This window comes from Cyprinus carpio, chromosome A7, assembly GCF_018340385.1.
Source record: "Cyprinus carpio isolate SPL01 chromosome A7, ASM1834038v1, whole genome shotgun sequence".
Lineage (NCBI taxonomy): Eukaryota > Metazoa > Chordata > Actinopteri > Cypriniformes > Cyprinidae > Cyprinus > Cyprinus carpio.
In genome coordinates, this window is record NC_056578.1 from 11,050,411 (window position 1) to 11,065,794 (window position 15,384).

The 15,384-nt window shown below is 37.4% G+C and overlaps 2 protein-coding genes across 4 annotated transcripts in view; both read right to left on the reverse strand.

Annotated features, from left to right (window-relative positions):
- Positions 1-11,005, reverse strand: part of LOC109093997 (regulator of G-protein signaling 12-like) — a 35,817-nt gene extending 24,812 nt beyond the window's left edge. The window contains exons 1-3 of one of the 3 annotated variants that reach the window (XM_042759616.1): positions 10,063-11,005; positions 6,963-8,876; positions 5,658-5,759 (exon numbers count right to left, since the gene is read on the reverse strand). In XM_042759616.1, the coding sequence (XP_042615550.1) occupies positions 5,658-5,759; positions 6,963-8,768 (1,908 nt within the window). In that variant the 5' untranslated portion in view covers positions 8,769-8,876; positions 10,063-11,005. The remainder of the gene's footprint in view (positions 1-5,657; positions 5,760-6,962; positions 8,877-10,062) is intronic. The other 2 variants (XM_042759615.1, XM_042759614.1) reach the window with 2 other exon arrangements.
- Positions 11,006-11,223: 218 nt separating this feature from the next.
- Positions 11,224-15,253, reverse strand: LOC109094000 (myb/SANT-like DNA-binding domain-containing protein 1). The gene is made up of 3 exons (XM_019107672.2): positions 13,789-15,253; positions 12,322-12,603; positions 11,224-12,242 (listed from the first exon to the last, which is right to left on the reverse strand). Exons 1-3 carry the CDS (start codon positions 14,043-14,045, stop codon positions 11,954-11,956), a joined length of 828 nt encoding a protein of 275 aa, XP_018963217.1. The 5' UTR covers positions 14,046-15,253; the 3' UTR covers positions 11,224-11,953.
- Positions 15,254-15,384: the final 131 nt, after the last annotated feature.

Consider the following 15,384-nt stretch of genomic DNA (forward strand, 5'->3'; position numbering starts at 1 on the left):
CACTGAAGTCATCAGTTTCAAGTATAGTTTACTTAAAGTTTAGCAAGTATAAAGATTCCACCAAAACATTTCAGGGAGTTACTCCAAACGGACCAACAGATTCCAAAGCAAGACCACACATGCTCCTGTCAATGCACCGAAGAAACACTTTGGACAATGAATTTCTAAAAACTACCTATTCTAACTTTATGAAGAACAAACTTCATAAGAGTTTTATCCAAAACAGAAGCAGTAACTTCAGGAGGGAACTTACAGTAGAGTGAAGAGTTAAAGTTGGCTCCATTTGTAAGTATTATTAGTCCTCAGAACTCTTGTAGACACCCAGTGTAAATAAACATGTCCATTCAGCTGCACTCTCTGTGAGTTCACAGGATGAAGCTGGAGTGAATATGTCTGTCTTTTTAGTTCCAGCTCTGTCCTTGATTTCAGCCTGTCTGACTTTCCCTCCTGCGCTCCGTCCCTTTTACCTCCTCCCATCTCCTTTCACTCTGCACTTCAGACAGATCCTCCTCCCACTAACACCACTAGTTATAAACCCTCACTCCCTCAGACATACTGAAAAAAGCTGTGATATTGTGTTGATTTAAAAGGGAACTCAAAAATTTGATTTAATTTTGTATGCATTCATTGAATCTCAGATTCAATTCTAAATTCATGATTTGAGGCTTGGAGACTTTCTCACTTACATGTTTTCTTAAAATAATGTTTTTAGTTTTTATGCACTAGAGAAAGCTCTGATGGAGCGTTTGACAGACAGGAATGCTTAAAGGGGTGCAATTACGCTTTTTCACTTTTTCAACTTAGTCTGTAATGTTGCTGTTTGAGCATAAAAAAGATCTGCAAAGTTACAAAGCTCAAATTCCAATTCAAAAGGAGATATTTTATTTAACGACTCATTTGGACTACAACGCATATTTTCCGGGATTTGTGATATCACAAAGATCGACGAATTGGACGAGACCTGGTGTTATCACTATGTCGGAGACACGCTAGTTTTCCCAAAGCAGACGAATTAAGAGTGGTTACAATCATCCGGGTTTAAATCTCCCTCAAATTGATTTGATTTTGACACAATATTTACACTGAAGCTCACAGCAGGCTATGATAAGGGGCATGACATTTCCCGACCAGGTGCCAAGTGCTGTCAATCACAACACAGACTGGCTCAGCTTTCCAATCACAGTGCATTTCGTATTTCAGAAGGCTGGCCTTCATTTGATGCAGGAACTATTCCAGCCGTTCATGCCAGACTGGGGAGAGAGGTGTTGAAATAATGTAAAATACGAGGAAAATATATGTTTTTTGAACAACCTAGTATGACAGCTTGTTCTAGTACACCCCCAAAACAAAATCAAAACCTTGTAAAAGAGCATAATAGGACAGGTGAGCAGCATTCTGTTTGTCAGTGTGGTGAATTTTGAAGCATCTTTTTGGCCAAATCTTTCATCCTCACATGAAATTACTGATTGCATAGTTTCCTATTGAAATGAATGGATTTCAAAAATTTGCCAAACATTAGTAAATATGACCACACATTAAACTGGCAAGCAACATAAAATATATTTCCTTTTAAAAAAATATGCAAAATACAAGGCTACATTTGAATGACATCCGATCAAAAAAAATGTAACATAAAATTGCCACGTAACACTTATACCTTGTGAATTGAGTAACTCCTAATAACATCAAACAAATCTCTTACAGGTTAACTAATATCTAGCAATACTTAAGTATACTTTAAAATGTATGCTAAAATGTAGCAGTTTTAACTATATGTTATGTATTGAGTGCAGTAATGGCTCGATAAAGTAAAATAGAGCATTGTTTTCACACACCCATCCTCAACCTAGGCACAAGCTCCACACTTCAGCACAATCGTATCAACAAAAACTTGAACATAACAGAGACTCTTTTTAATCCTCACATAAAACACAAACAAGCCTTCCTCTTTTCTTGTTTTTCTCAAACACACATAAAATAAATAGCAACATTTACTCTCCCATTTCAGTGACAGTCACACACAAAGCATGCTAGGAACTAGTAATCAACTTCCCTGTTAAATGCAACCAAAAATTTTAACAAATGGATTAGGAAAGCTTTCATTATACAGAAAAAACAATAAAATGAAATTAAACTGTGTTGCATTGGCTCATTTTAATTTAGTAAAATAAAAATCCTTTTCTCGGGGTGTAGTTAAAGCATCATACCAGCAGGGTAACCAAACCTTCACCCCTTGAACGTCTCACATTATAAAGACGCTGGAAAAAGCGATCATGTCCCACTTTATGAAGGAAGGATCACTATTGGAACACTTGAAATATAGTTTCATTGTTCCAGTACAGTCACTCGCACAAAGAGCTATAAGTCATTTACCTGCTAACAGATTTTTTGGAGTAGAAATCAATACTGGATGGATTTTCCACAATATTAAAATTCTTCATCATTGATATGATACAAACCCACGGCAGTTATAAATCAGCTATAAATCACAATTGCTTGGGAAATAAATCTACCATGTGTTTGCTATGAAACTATCAACGGTAACAGCATACAATTGTGTTCATTAGCATTTGATAATAGTTTGGATGATAAAGTCCAAACTGGGACTATTTCCTTGTCCAGTATCCTCAACAGCATACAGCATCCTCTGCTGCTGCATACTAGTAGAATTCCACATACCGGGCTACAAACACATATTCTTTGTGCACAGGACTCTACAACACACTTTATCAATCAGTAGTGGCAGCGGCAATCTTCTATGCATTTGTGTGCTGGAAGCAGCAGAAAGACTAGCGCTGCCAAAACACTCTGCAGCTTTATCAAGACGCCTGGCTCAGACTTGGTGCTAAGAGAGGTGCTGTCCAAGGGGTGGACGCTGCCCAAACTCTCTGCCATCATGAAAGACGCTTCTCATTTTCTCCATAAAAATGTTACTACTCAGTAAAAAATGTCCATGGTGTTCTAAAGTGTACTGCGGTGTACTTCCTTCTTTGCTGATATCAGAACATACAGATCTGAGAATTGCGTCAGACAAGACAGAAGAGATTGTTGAAGCAAATTTACAATCCATCAATGACTGGAGGTGCATCCCAAATCGCGTACTTATACACTTTTGTAGTATAAATAGTGTGAGTAGTGTGTTCACACTGAAAATTCCAAAATGAAAAAGTGCACTTTAAATACCCGGATGATGCACTTAAATAACGAAAAGTATAAGTGTGGAGTGTTGGGCACTTCATGCACTCAAGTATAGCAGCTTTAATTATGTACTGAAGAGGGAGGGGCTATCAGACTCCGATTATGAGTAACAAAATAACCTTATATAATTCATTCTATACATGGTTGAGTACATAGTGCATAAGCAGTCTATGAGTGCATAGTGTATAGTGCATCATTTGGGACCCAGCATAAGATTAGAAACAATGAGAAAAAACTCTAAAACGGCAATCATATGGTTACTGTCAATGTTATAAAGATGATTGCACTATGTAAAAGCCAAATTACAAAATATAAATATATTTTCTGATATTAAAAAAATAGAGGTGGAGATGGTTGCAGCTCCTTTGGTTTAGCACAAAACTGCTGAGTTCATTATATGAAATGAGCTGAATAGCCTTTCATTTAGATGTTATCTGGCAACAAAAAACATGCTTAGACCAGGCATTTTTCAACCAAACAAGCCTCTCCATTTCACATCCCCTCCCTCTTGCTCTTGTTCTCCTGGTGAGCACCAGCATGACTGATGTTCTCATAACCACACTTTCCAGTCTGCCTGACCAGCAGAGGGGCATTAGGTCTGTTAAAAAGCCTGCCTCGAGTTCCAGGAAAAGCCAAAGGGAAATCCTACTCCTCTCAGATTCCACACTTGGAGAGGTGACAAACCTTTTCCAGCTTCAAACCTCAAGAAATTTGCTGGTTAAAATCCACATGACTCCATTTGTGTGCACAAAATAATATTTAAAGGTACGAAATGTTACCAACGTTTTGTTTGAAGAATGCAACAAAACCAAGACTTAAAGGAATAGTTCCTCCAAAAACAAAAACGGCCATCGATTTTTTATAAAAAAAATTTTTTAACGAAATTAATGCTTTTTATTCAGCAAGGGTGCATTAAATTGATTAAAAGTGACAATAAAGACATTAAAAATTATTTCAAATTTATTTCATACAAATTTATTTCAAATAGCTGCTGGTTTCCACACTTTCCACAAAATATTATTATATATTAAGCAGCAATGATTTTAACATTGATAATAATAAGAAATGTTATTTGATCATCAAATCTGCAAGTTAGAATTATTTCTGAATGATCATGTTACACTGAAGACTGGCATAATGATGCTGAAAATTCAGCTTTGTCATAGGAATAAATTCCATTTTAAAATATATTGAGATAGAAAATTATTATTTTAAATCATAATAACATTTTACAATGTTTTTTTCAGTTTAAATGGTGCAGTAAGCGATTTCTGAGAAACGCTGTGGAAAGTGGATTGGGCCGAACACCAAAACACACATCTACCCTATCAGCAGTAAGGGGCGTGTCAGCTCATGATGGGAGAGTTGCCTGTGTTGCATAGCATGTTGGTGAATTTTGAGGTGGAGCTATCAAGAGGTGTGATCATTTTGGGTAGGGTCGTGTTTGATTTGGTGATTTCAAATATCAACAGCATTTCTCAGAAATCACTTACTGCACCTTTAATGTATTTTTGATCAAGTAAATGCAGCTTTGATGAGCAAAAGAGACTTCTTTCAAAAACATTGACCCCAAACTTTTGATTAGTAGTGTATTCCTCTCCACTATATTCCTTCCTTGTCTTCTAAGGCCATAAGATAGCTTTACGCGACAAACAGACTGAATTTTATTATTTGTAAGTTATTGCATTTAAATTAAATATGGTGTCTTTTTACACATCACATCAAGTTAGTGACTGGGGGGAATGTTTTCACTGAATAGGAACTTAAAGCTAATTAAAGCTAAGTTTGTTTGTCACACAAAACTACCCCATGACTTCAGAATCTGCTTCAAAACCTTTTTGGAACTACAAATTATTGTCATATAAAAAGGAGTAGTGCAAATTCTTTTTTTGTGTGTGTCACAAAAATAGCTACATATGGGTTGAAAAGGCATGAGGGGGAGTAAACTATTTTTATTTGTAGTTGTACTATTCTAAATGAACACAGCAAAACTGATGAAAAAAAAGAAGTGTAGTGAAGGTTAAAGGTCAAAGTAATGTGTGTTTTCAGACTGTCCAGCCACATAAAAGCTTCTTTACATTTGGGAGAGAATACTAATATTACCATCATTATCATGCAGAGCACCATGTGCTTATAATAGTTTCATGGTTATCCCTGTCTACTGAAAATAGAAAAACATTGTGCTTCAGAATAATGCAACACTACAAAGGCCACTGTGTATTTAGAGAGAGAAAAGAAACGAGTTTTCTCAAATGAAAGAAGCAGGAGTTTGAATTGGATTAGAGCATAATACAGTCTGACTAACCCTCCTATGTACTGATAACAAAACAATTAAACACACCTATATCTCTGTTTTCATTGGTCATATGATGCATGAGCACTGCAGCAAATACAAAACCTATGATTTAACAGTATGCTGTGGGTGCTTTGGAGGCAAAACAGAAACTGCCTTATCTTACCTCAAGGTCATTTAGTGAATGAGCCAGACTGAGTCGTTTAGCTGGACCTGATGGTCTTCGTACAGACGAACGTCCCCTTGTGAGTGCCCAAAATAAGGATCTCTGAGAAGACAAATTAACTAGAGGTATGATTACAGTTGATATACAATCCTTTGTAATTTAATAAAAGAGACTGCCGCAGCAAATGTGAATAACAGTAATGTGTGTCTTACCATACAGTGGCATTTCCATATAAATAAAAAAACTCATTTATTAATTCCAGATCCCACTACATAACTGTGGAATTAAAAAAATATATATAAAAACAAAATAATTTACACTTGGCTACCATGCTCTTTTATAAGTTGTTACTCCTAATTTGTTACAATTGACCGTAATATTACTTATCAATATTTTAATACATTACCTTACTGATAGTAAACACCATAACAGGGTAACTGCCCTGAAAAATCAAAATTGATTTTTCAAAAGATTCTTATATTTTTTATGTACATTCACAAAATGAATGTAACACATAACTGTTGATATATTACTGCAACACCACTGACATTACAACTGGTTAAAAATGTATTATGTAAATTATTAAATCAAATGTTTATTGTTTAAATTACTTTATCAATTTTAGAAGCAGTTTACATCTAATACATTTTTTTTATTAAATTAAATTAAATTTAGGCTTCAAAATTAAATCTGAAGAGCAGGACATGTCAGAGAGAGACAGATGCCCCAGCAATAAATCATCTCAGTGAAAGGAAGAAAATAATATTCTTCTGTTCCTTCACACGGCTGACAAATTGTTGCTAGGTGACTCTCGACATTGTTAATAGAGCTAAAGCTGATCCATCCGGTGTAATCATATTGAACTGCCCTAATCAACCCAATAGCTCCATCTGCTGTGCCTGTTACTTACAGCACCATCTGTTCCGTGGCTCATTGTATTAAGCCCTTAAACTTAGCATGGTGGCAAACTGGCAATAAACCTGCCATAAGACTGACCGCTGGGCAGACAGCAAAGATTGTCTCGTTTGATTAATAAAACAATAGTGGACAAGCAGTAAAAAGCTCATTGTAATATTATATTGTAAATTATTTTGGTGTAAGCATCACTATTGTTATTACTCATACTTAATAAGGTTAATTACATTATTTAAAAAAAAAATGTTTAAAAAACAACTAGCAACCACCACGACTTCACAAATACCCTACCACGTGCATAGTTAAATGTTGACCACAGGTTTTATATATACAGTGCAGTATTACAACAGATTCAGATATAAAGTCAGCAGATATTTGCTTTATTCTGACCTTATTTTCCCTATCCTTATTCTTGGCTGCACTACTGAAGAACCTGGAGGTCAGCTGTGGGGTGGAGTTCCTTCTCTGAGGATGTTTGAGATCTTCTAGTGGTATCGATCTGAGAGTCGGGATTTGTTCCATAGCAGGAGGAAGGGTGCTGCTTTTACTTGTGGGCTCATCGATGTCCCTCTCCACCAAGCATTCAGTGCTGTTGGGACGAGATTTCTGCCAGCGAGCCTTTAAGCCAGTGGAAGGTCTGCGTTGACTGGTTCTCAGTTTAGGTGGCAAGTTAGATTGTATACTAAGAGGAAGAGGAGTAAAAGCTGAACTATCTGCCCTGGCTGAGACACCTGATTGAGTCACAGGTTGAACAGGTCCTGTTAGCGGTTCAGACAGAAGGCACCTGCACTCCGGTTTGAGAAGTGTGTTGTTCCTGTGCTGGGAATAATATGGTGGTGGTGGGTTGGGAATGTTTGGAGATGTTAAGCTCCACTGGCCACTGAGACTGTCTCTATCCTCTGGCGAAGCATTTCCAATCCCACCGTCGCTGCCACTGCCATTGTTACATGTGCTTTGCGGTTCTTCTTCAGGATTCTCGCTGTCAAGTTTCAGTCTCAGTTTTTCGATATAGTCTCCCATGTCGGTATAGAGGACAGACACAAAGTGTGAAATCGAGTGTGGAGTTTGAGGAAACTCCAAACAGCCTTGAGTGTCTGGATCCGGAGTGCAGGGAATCCCAAAGTGTCCTATGATGCTTTGGTGCTCCTTGTGTTCATAAAGTTCCGGATCTATGAAAAAGACATGACATAATGTCTTCAGGGTGCTTGTCTGCATCCCATTGTCAATATTTTTGGTTGAATCAACCGAGACGAGGCCAAAGAACCTGCTGTCCTCTGTGCAAATGACACAAAGTGCCAGGTCCTCCGCTGGGTAAGATGCTAGAACGACATCTCGGTCATCACAAAGCTGAACACAGTTGCATTTGACCCTCATCATGACCAGCGAATGGGTCTTCTGCTCAATACCGATCTGACTGATGCATTCACGGATGGTTTGCAATGCCTCCTCTTCAGATTGTGACATTACTAGCTCCAGTTCCATGGAGTTGATGTATCCCACAATCATTGCAACGTTCAGGATGCTGGAGTCAGATACAAAATCATTCTGATTCTGAAGGTCTGAAAACACAGAATCCTCACTTACGACTCGAGACGTGTCCTCCTGTGAAAGACTATAGGCGTGGATTTTTGATCTTCGCTGCTGCAGCCAATAAGACATTTCTGGTTCAGAAAAAGGTCTTTGTTTTTTCTGCTTCTCTTGATGGGTGGTCATGGTGTCCTGATCAGAGATCTCAAAGACAGTATCAAAACTTCCAACCGACTGAAGCATCGGCTCCCTAATGTCTCTACTGTTGGGGAAAGGATACTTTTCTCCAGGATTGAGCCACGGCAGTGTACTCTTACTCTGACAACCCAGTTCCTTGTCACTGGAGCACGAGGCCATGGGCGGCCTGTCACCTGATGTGACCAGCAAACACAGTGATCGTGATGACGCACCAATCAGCTTCACCACAACTTCATGCGACGCCTCAGATACATCTGTATCATTCGCACGCAAGATGCGGTCTCCAGGCAGCAGTCCGACACTGTACGCCGGACTCCCTTTTATTATTCCCCTAAGGACACAAGGTGCTTGGCCGGCAATGGTGAATCCGTAGCCAGCTTTGCCACGCTCCATCTCCACCCTGCGGACCGCCGGGCTGGTCGGACGGTCCAGATGCCTCATTGTTGACTCAGCTGGCTTCAAAACTCTCATTTCGGTGCTGGAATTTACAATAGTAACAATTTGTAATGGTATAGTCCTTTCGTTCCGATATACTTCCAACCATGAACAATCATCTTGCTGCACTGCTAAGGATCCAACCTGAGGGGAGTAAAATGACTAAGGTTAGAATATGTGATAGAATCTGAGACTTTTCGTTTGTTTAAATAGTTATTAAGATTGCAAATATATGTCAAGTCAACTTTATTTCTAAGAAATGCTATTTTTCTGTTTTCAATGCTTCACATTGAAAACAGAAAAATAGCAGAATCAATTATAATTTGTACAATGATAATAGAGAAATAAACCTTGACACACACACACACACACAAACATTACAGATTTTAAAGAGGTGGCCTACAGATAGACTTTTAACCCCACACCTCTCTCCTCGTATTTCTATTATTTGTAGCACAAATTGTAAAGAGTTAATTTTTACATAATGACAGATGCATCAGCTTTTAAAAGCTATAAGGACATTTATATACCGGTAAAAAAGGATTATATATATATATATATATATATATATATATATATATATATATATATATATATTTATGAATAGTTATTTTTTGAAGTAAAGTAAATGTCCATTTTTAACAATTTTCAAAAAGTAAAGTTTAAAAAAATTACAAAAAAAACAGCTAACTAACACAATAAAACCCAATAAAAACATGATAACATAACAAAAAACATGATTTTTGAAAATTAAAAACGGAGTTATCTGTTTTTGCAAATAAACTCTTCATATATATATATAGTGGCATGTTATTAAATAATTTGAAACAATTCTAAACAAACAGTTTCTTCATTTTATTTTATGTAGTGGTTTGAACTCATAAGTTATATAGATATATGTGATATTTATTTATCATATTCACAAATATTTGTAAATATATAATTTTATATTTTATTATATAAACAATATTAAATAAAACATTTTATAACCACTTTACGGTTTTTACATTTTATTTTATTTTTAATTCATAACGCAGGGCTACTAAGTTAACTTAAAAAAATCATAAACGTTATTCAAATTGTGATAAATTGGATACACTGAACTACTTTAACCTAATTTTTTCAAAAATTTGACAAAATTATGAACGTGAATGATCTTTTTAAAAGGAAAAGACAGATACAAAACTACCCAATTGTTGTGAGAGCTCTCTCGTGTCATACGCCGAACACTTCATTCACAGTATGTGTAAACAAACTGGCGTCCCACACGAACCTCTTTCACTTAAAGTTCACGTATTTATTAACAACAAATGTATATACCGGCACTTACCGGTAATCTTTTTAATTTCCAAGTTTTCTTCGTTTATTTCGAAACTCTCCTCGAACCGCTGCCATTCACTATTGTTGGGAATACAAAGCGTCATTCTCTTGTCACTATGGCACCGTAACTTTTGCAAACTGATATCAGCTTTCTCATTGGTCAACAGACGTGTCAATCATGCTCAATATTCAAATACATACGGCGCTCTCATTGGTGGTTGGAAAAACGCAGCAGTTTGTTTACTATTAGTGTTTACTTTAGTATTTACTATCTACTAATACTGTTATTAGTGACAGAGTGCACTTAATAGTAGACGATTATTTCGACAGTAGGTATTAACGTAAATGTTTTGAATTACTGACACATTTAGCATTTAAAACAGCAGTAAAATACGGCAAGTTTACAAGCTGCTGTATTCAGGAGGTGTAATATAAATACAATAATTTGATTTATATAAGCGTAACATACAAGTTTACTGTCCATTTTTAAAAATGTTGGTTTCTATTCATGACACCACACCCAGGTCACTGAGCACTAACGTCTTTCCTATCAACAGATACCTTTTGTGAAGCCTTGACAGGCCAGTTCATCACATACAGAAGAAGAGAGGCGTTCAACTTCATATTTGTACTCCGTTTGTTGCTATTAATTACTATGTGCACAATTTAAGGCACAGCAGAAAGGATTAACTATCTTGTCTGCACATTAAGAAGAATTAAAGAGCATGTGGTGGTCCATTAACCATTATAATGTTTGGGTGCAAGTCAGGTTCAATCTATCTGGCCACTTTTGGGAGTCTTTAAGTTTAAGTGACAAATAAAGATAGTCCAAGACGATAAAAAGGAGATTTGGAAAAATCTTTTAGACACATGTGTAGTATGGGTAGTATGCTATATTGAGCTCAGTCACTGACTTTAATTTGGTAGACAAATATTGATTCCCTTTTAAAAAATAAATAAATAAAAAAGAACAATAAAAGATTATTCTGAACTACCTTATGCCAACATTTATTATTTCTTTTTTTCAAGAATTCAACTTTTTAATGACACTTTTTTTCTCTCTTTTACATTCTTTGGACAGTTGCACCACCTAGACATTTTTTGACATCTGACAAAAATATCAAAATTACTTGGGGTGTATTATAATCATCATTTTTAATACAATATTTTAATATTTAACGGTAAATATATATAACAGATCTAAGCTAAATATGAGTGTCAGCATATAAACTGCTACCAAAACTATATCATTTTGTAACATTTAGTAACATGTTACATTTTGCTAAATTGTGCTATGCTATGCTATAACAGTGTAATGGTAACATTGAACTGTAATGGTACTAACTAAACTAAGATTGTCCTCTACCATTCTGAATCTCTGTCAGCCTAATCCAGTTTACATCATCACCAACCATTTGGTGTTATCTGTCTGACCTGAACTTCTGCCCTTCTGGAGTTTTCTTGAACATGTTATCCTTTTAAAGAATGCCTTAAAAGAAATCTGAACTGTTTTAGATGTCAGTCAACCATGTGTCTAAATAATTAACCACGAAGTCTTTTAGTAGCTAACACAGCAATTTAGAAATCAAATGAATCCGATTTCATAACACCTTTTGTGTCACATAACAATCACCTTTTAACTTTTGATGAACAAAGAACTACATTTTGATTCATAGAGTTGGAATCAGATGTGGATAAATAGTGTTTTCTTCAAAAGTTTCTTTTGTAGGTTACATCTGTCAACATTTTTGAGTAACATATTTATTGTAGAAGACTTAACAGTGCCTAACAGGTCTAAAATGTACCACTAACTAGTTGGTTATAGCTTTTGGACTAAGATAGCTTTGCAACACTTTCTCAGCAAAGACAAAAAAGGTCCTTATCCCGTATCTGATGTCCTGTCACTCAGTTGTATGTGTTCCTAAACCCTTTGAGGCTGGTGGGTTTGGCCAACAAGGGGCAGATGAAGCAGGAATCATCTTCTCCAGGAGGTTCATCATTCGCTCCTGAAGCTGGAGGCTCTGCACCTGCAGGAAGTTCTGCTGATGCATAACACGGCGAACTTCATGACAGGCCTCCTCGACGGCATGGCTTATCCTGCGTTGCTCCTGCAGCATTGCGTCCAGGACACGCAGCTTCTTTCGGCGCAGTGACACATGTGAAAGCCTCCGCCTCTTATGTGGCTGTGACCTGCAGATGGACAACCATGCACTTATAATTCCATAATTATGATTCTGAAATGGATCTATGATCAGATTGAACATGTTACCTGGTCTCAAAAGAAGAACTCTCAGAGTTCTCTGTTAGGCCTTCTTCCTCATCGTTAATTTCTCTTTCCTCTGAGGAACCCGTGTACTCAGGTAGAAACCCACTTGGTGGAGCTGACTGGGGCACAGAAGTCTCGAGCTGAGAGGTGGAGGGGCCAGACGTCGAGAGGTTCGGTGGACTCATATGAGCATGGTCTGGTACCTTTGACAAGATCCTCTCAATAGATTTGTAGTATGGCCAATCAGGTGTAGCACTGCTTCCATTAGCTGTGTACTTCAGCTTCCTATTGGTTGGATTATAAAAGCATTATTAATACAATGCAGTAGAAAGCATAATCTGTTGAAGGAATTGTAAATACTTTATCTACTTCATATTGTCTTTAAAGGTGTATTAGCATAAGAGAATAGGTCAGAAAATGTAGAATCAAGTAATTATCACACCAGTCTGCACTCAAAATGGACCAAGATAATGATAGTGTAACAGTTTACTGTGATATTTTAGGGGAATTGTGAAGCTTTTGGTTAAAATTAACCATTTGTAAAGCCATTACAGCCAGTTTTAAACACTTACTCATAATTGTTTACTGTGGTACAATATTTTAAATGCATAAAATGGCCAGTAATGAAGCACACAGTGGTCAAAGTCATTCACATTTCTTCCCCTGAATAAACAGACTAAAATTAATATTTTTTAACAGTGCTTCATATATTATATCTCTATAATATAACTGAGTATTTTGAATATTGTGTACTTCGTGTATACTATATGCATCGTGTTTATACGCACACAAAACCTTTTTACCCAACACTACATTTGTTTACTACGATGTAACAAAGTGATTTTGATTTGATTCACGTTGTTTATATGCTGCCTTGGCTCTCTAGACGAGTGTTTGGTTCCATGTTGCTATTTGAATTCGATATGTAGATCTAGACATTATCAAACTGGAACGCTGTTTCGTTTTAGAATGGCTTTTGGCTGCATTGCTGTCCTCCAAGCGCTTCTCAAGTATGCATACTTCGCTTGTGGAGGACACGACGCCTGACGTAAGTTTCGTCATCAGTACAGTCCGCTGCTGTCCGCGTGTAGCCCGATTTTCAGAGCAGACTTGTACGCGAATGTCAGTAAAATAGCGCCACACATCGCACATGCAGTGCGCGCACGCAACACTAGTAGGTAGTGCACATGCGTCGATCGCGTGCATCCGACTCCAAGCTCATAGCCAATGCGAGCTCAAGTGTGCACAACACTGAGCAAAACGAACAAAGGGAAGTACACATTTTAAGTTGTAAGAGTAGACACTTGTGTAATGATAAACAGATTATTGATATGATTATTGATTATTTTAAGGTGTTGGGCACTCAAATGACAGATAGATAGATAGATAGATAGATAGATAGATAGATAGATAGATAGATAGATAGATAGATAGATAGATAGATAGATAGATAGCGTAGTATTTACTTGCCTGAATTGGAAAGTCATGTTGGTAATCTTCATCTTAATCTCTTCCCTGTGTCGCTGTTCGCCAGTTAATTCATAAAGTTGCTTAGCCATTGTCTCGTAGATCTTAGCATTGCGCTTAGCCTTCTTTAGCTCTGTCACATACTCTTCCCAAATGTACACAAGAGCTTTCATCTCGGAATCCGTCCAGTTACGAGCCCTCCTGTGCTTCTCGTTCGAGCCCGGCACTGTGTAACTAAAGCAGAGGTCCTCAGAGGCCATTTTAGGAACAGATTATGTACCTTTCATTCAGGTTTATGATTTAAGCTTGATTCTTTCTCAGTGCAGTCTGTTTTCCTGGCCTTACTTTGCTTTCTCAAGCATGTGCTTGTGTGTGCGAGAGACAGGCCTCTGCTGCCCTTCCCCCCATGCTTAGTTAAGAGGCCTCAAAATGGAACCTGGAGGGCTGGAGCAATCGCTTTAAAAGCTTTTAAAGAGGGAAGTTCGTCAGCATGATGTCAAGTTACCCTGGCAACAGCCCATTAAGGCCCTCCTCTTCTAGCTAAACCTTCCCCATTTCCTCTGCTCTTTTGTCTCTGTCAGTCTGCTGCAGCAAAAAGCTTTTAGCTGAAAGCCAACAAAGTGAAGTCGGGCAGGCAGAAAATCTAAATGTGAAATACGACTCCTCTGGGGACTGAAAGCAGCAGAGTGTGCTGTTGCCTAGGCGACCGGTCTCTCTCCAGACCACTTAGTCCGAGCGTTTATGAGCTTAAAAGCTTTTAATAGAAAAGGGGCTAGAGTGACATTGCAGAGAAGGTGCCTTTGCACCTGATGTAACACATTTAAATCTACAACATAATGGAGAAACTGAAAGAAAATTAGGTTGTTTTGGTGTCAGATCCAATAATTAGCAATCAGGCCAATTTGGCTTTAAACTCAGTCTAAAAAGTTTTTGGAAACATGCACATTAATTTTGCAGGCATGTTGCGGCACAAAACTTGTTTAGGTTAATGTCATTACCCCTCTGGCCCAGAGCCCTTTTTACCACATTACATTTGCCCCCAAACTCGGACCACACCCGAGTGTTTCAGATTACATCTTCTATCACAACTACAGGGGGTCTGGGACGGGACATTAGGGGTAGTGCTTTGGGGGGAAGGGTTATCTTGTGCACCCTTTGACAGATTACCTCATGAGGTGACACGCGGTGCATGTGCTTCTTTATGGCTAACTCAGTGTTAACCGCATTATGTGCTTCACGCATAGATGCATCACCTTCACATTCAACATTATTCTGTTAAGAGACATTTGGAGACATTCCTGACTGAGATGAGAACAGATCTGCGTTACAGGAAAGGCTTCACAATCATTCAGTATTTTTTACATATAAAATATGAAATAAATTGTACTGTTCTATACACTTAATTAGAGAGCAGAGAGGCTAATAGTTGATATAACTTTGATATATTTATGACGTTAACAGATATTTGACTTTGATATTTGAATCTATCTATCTATCTAGTATTTGATATGAATCTGACTCCAACACATTATATATACACAGACACACACACACACACACACACACACACACACGTGTATATGTTTATATGAAGATTCA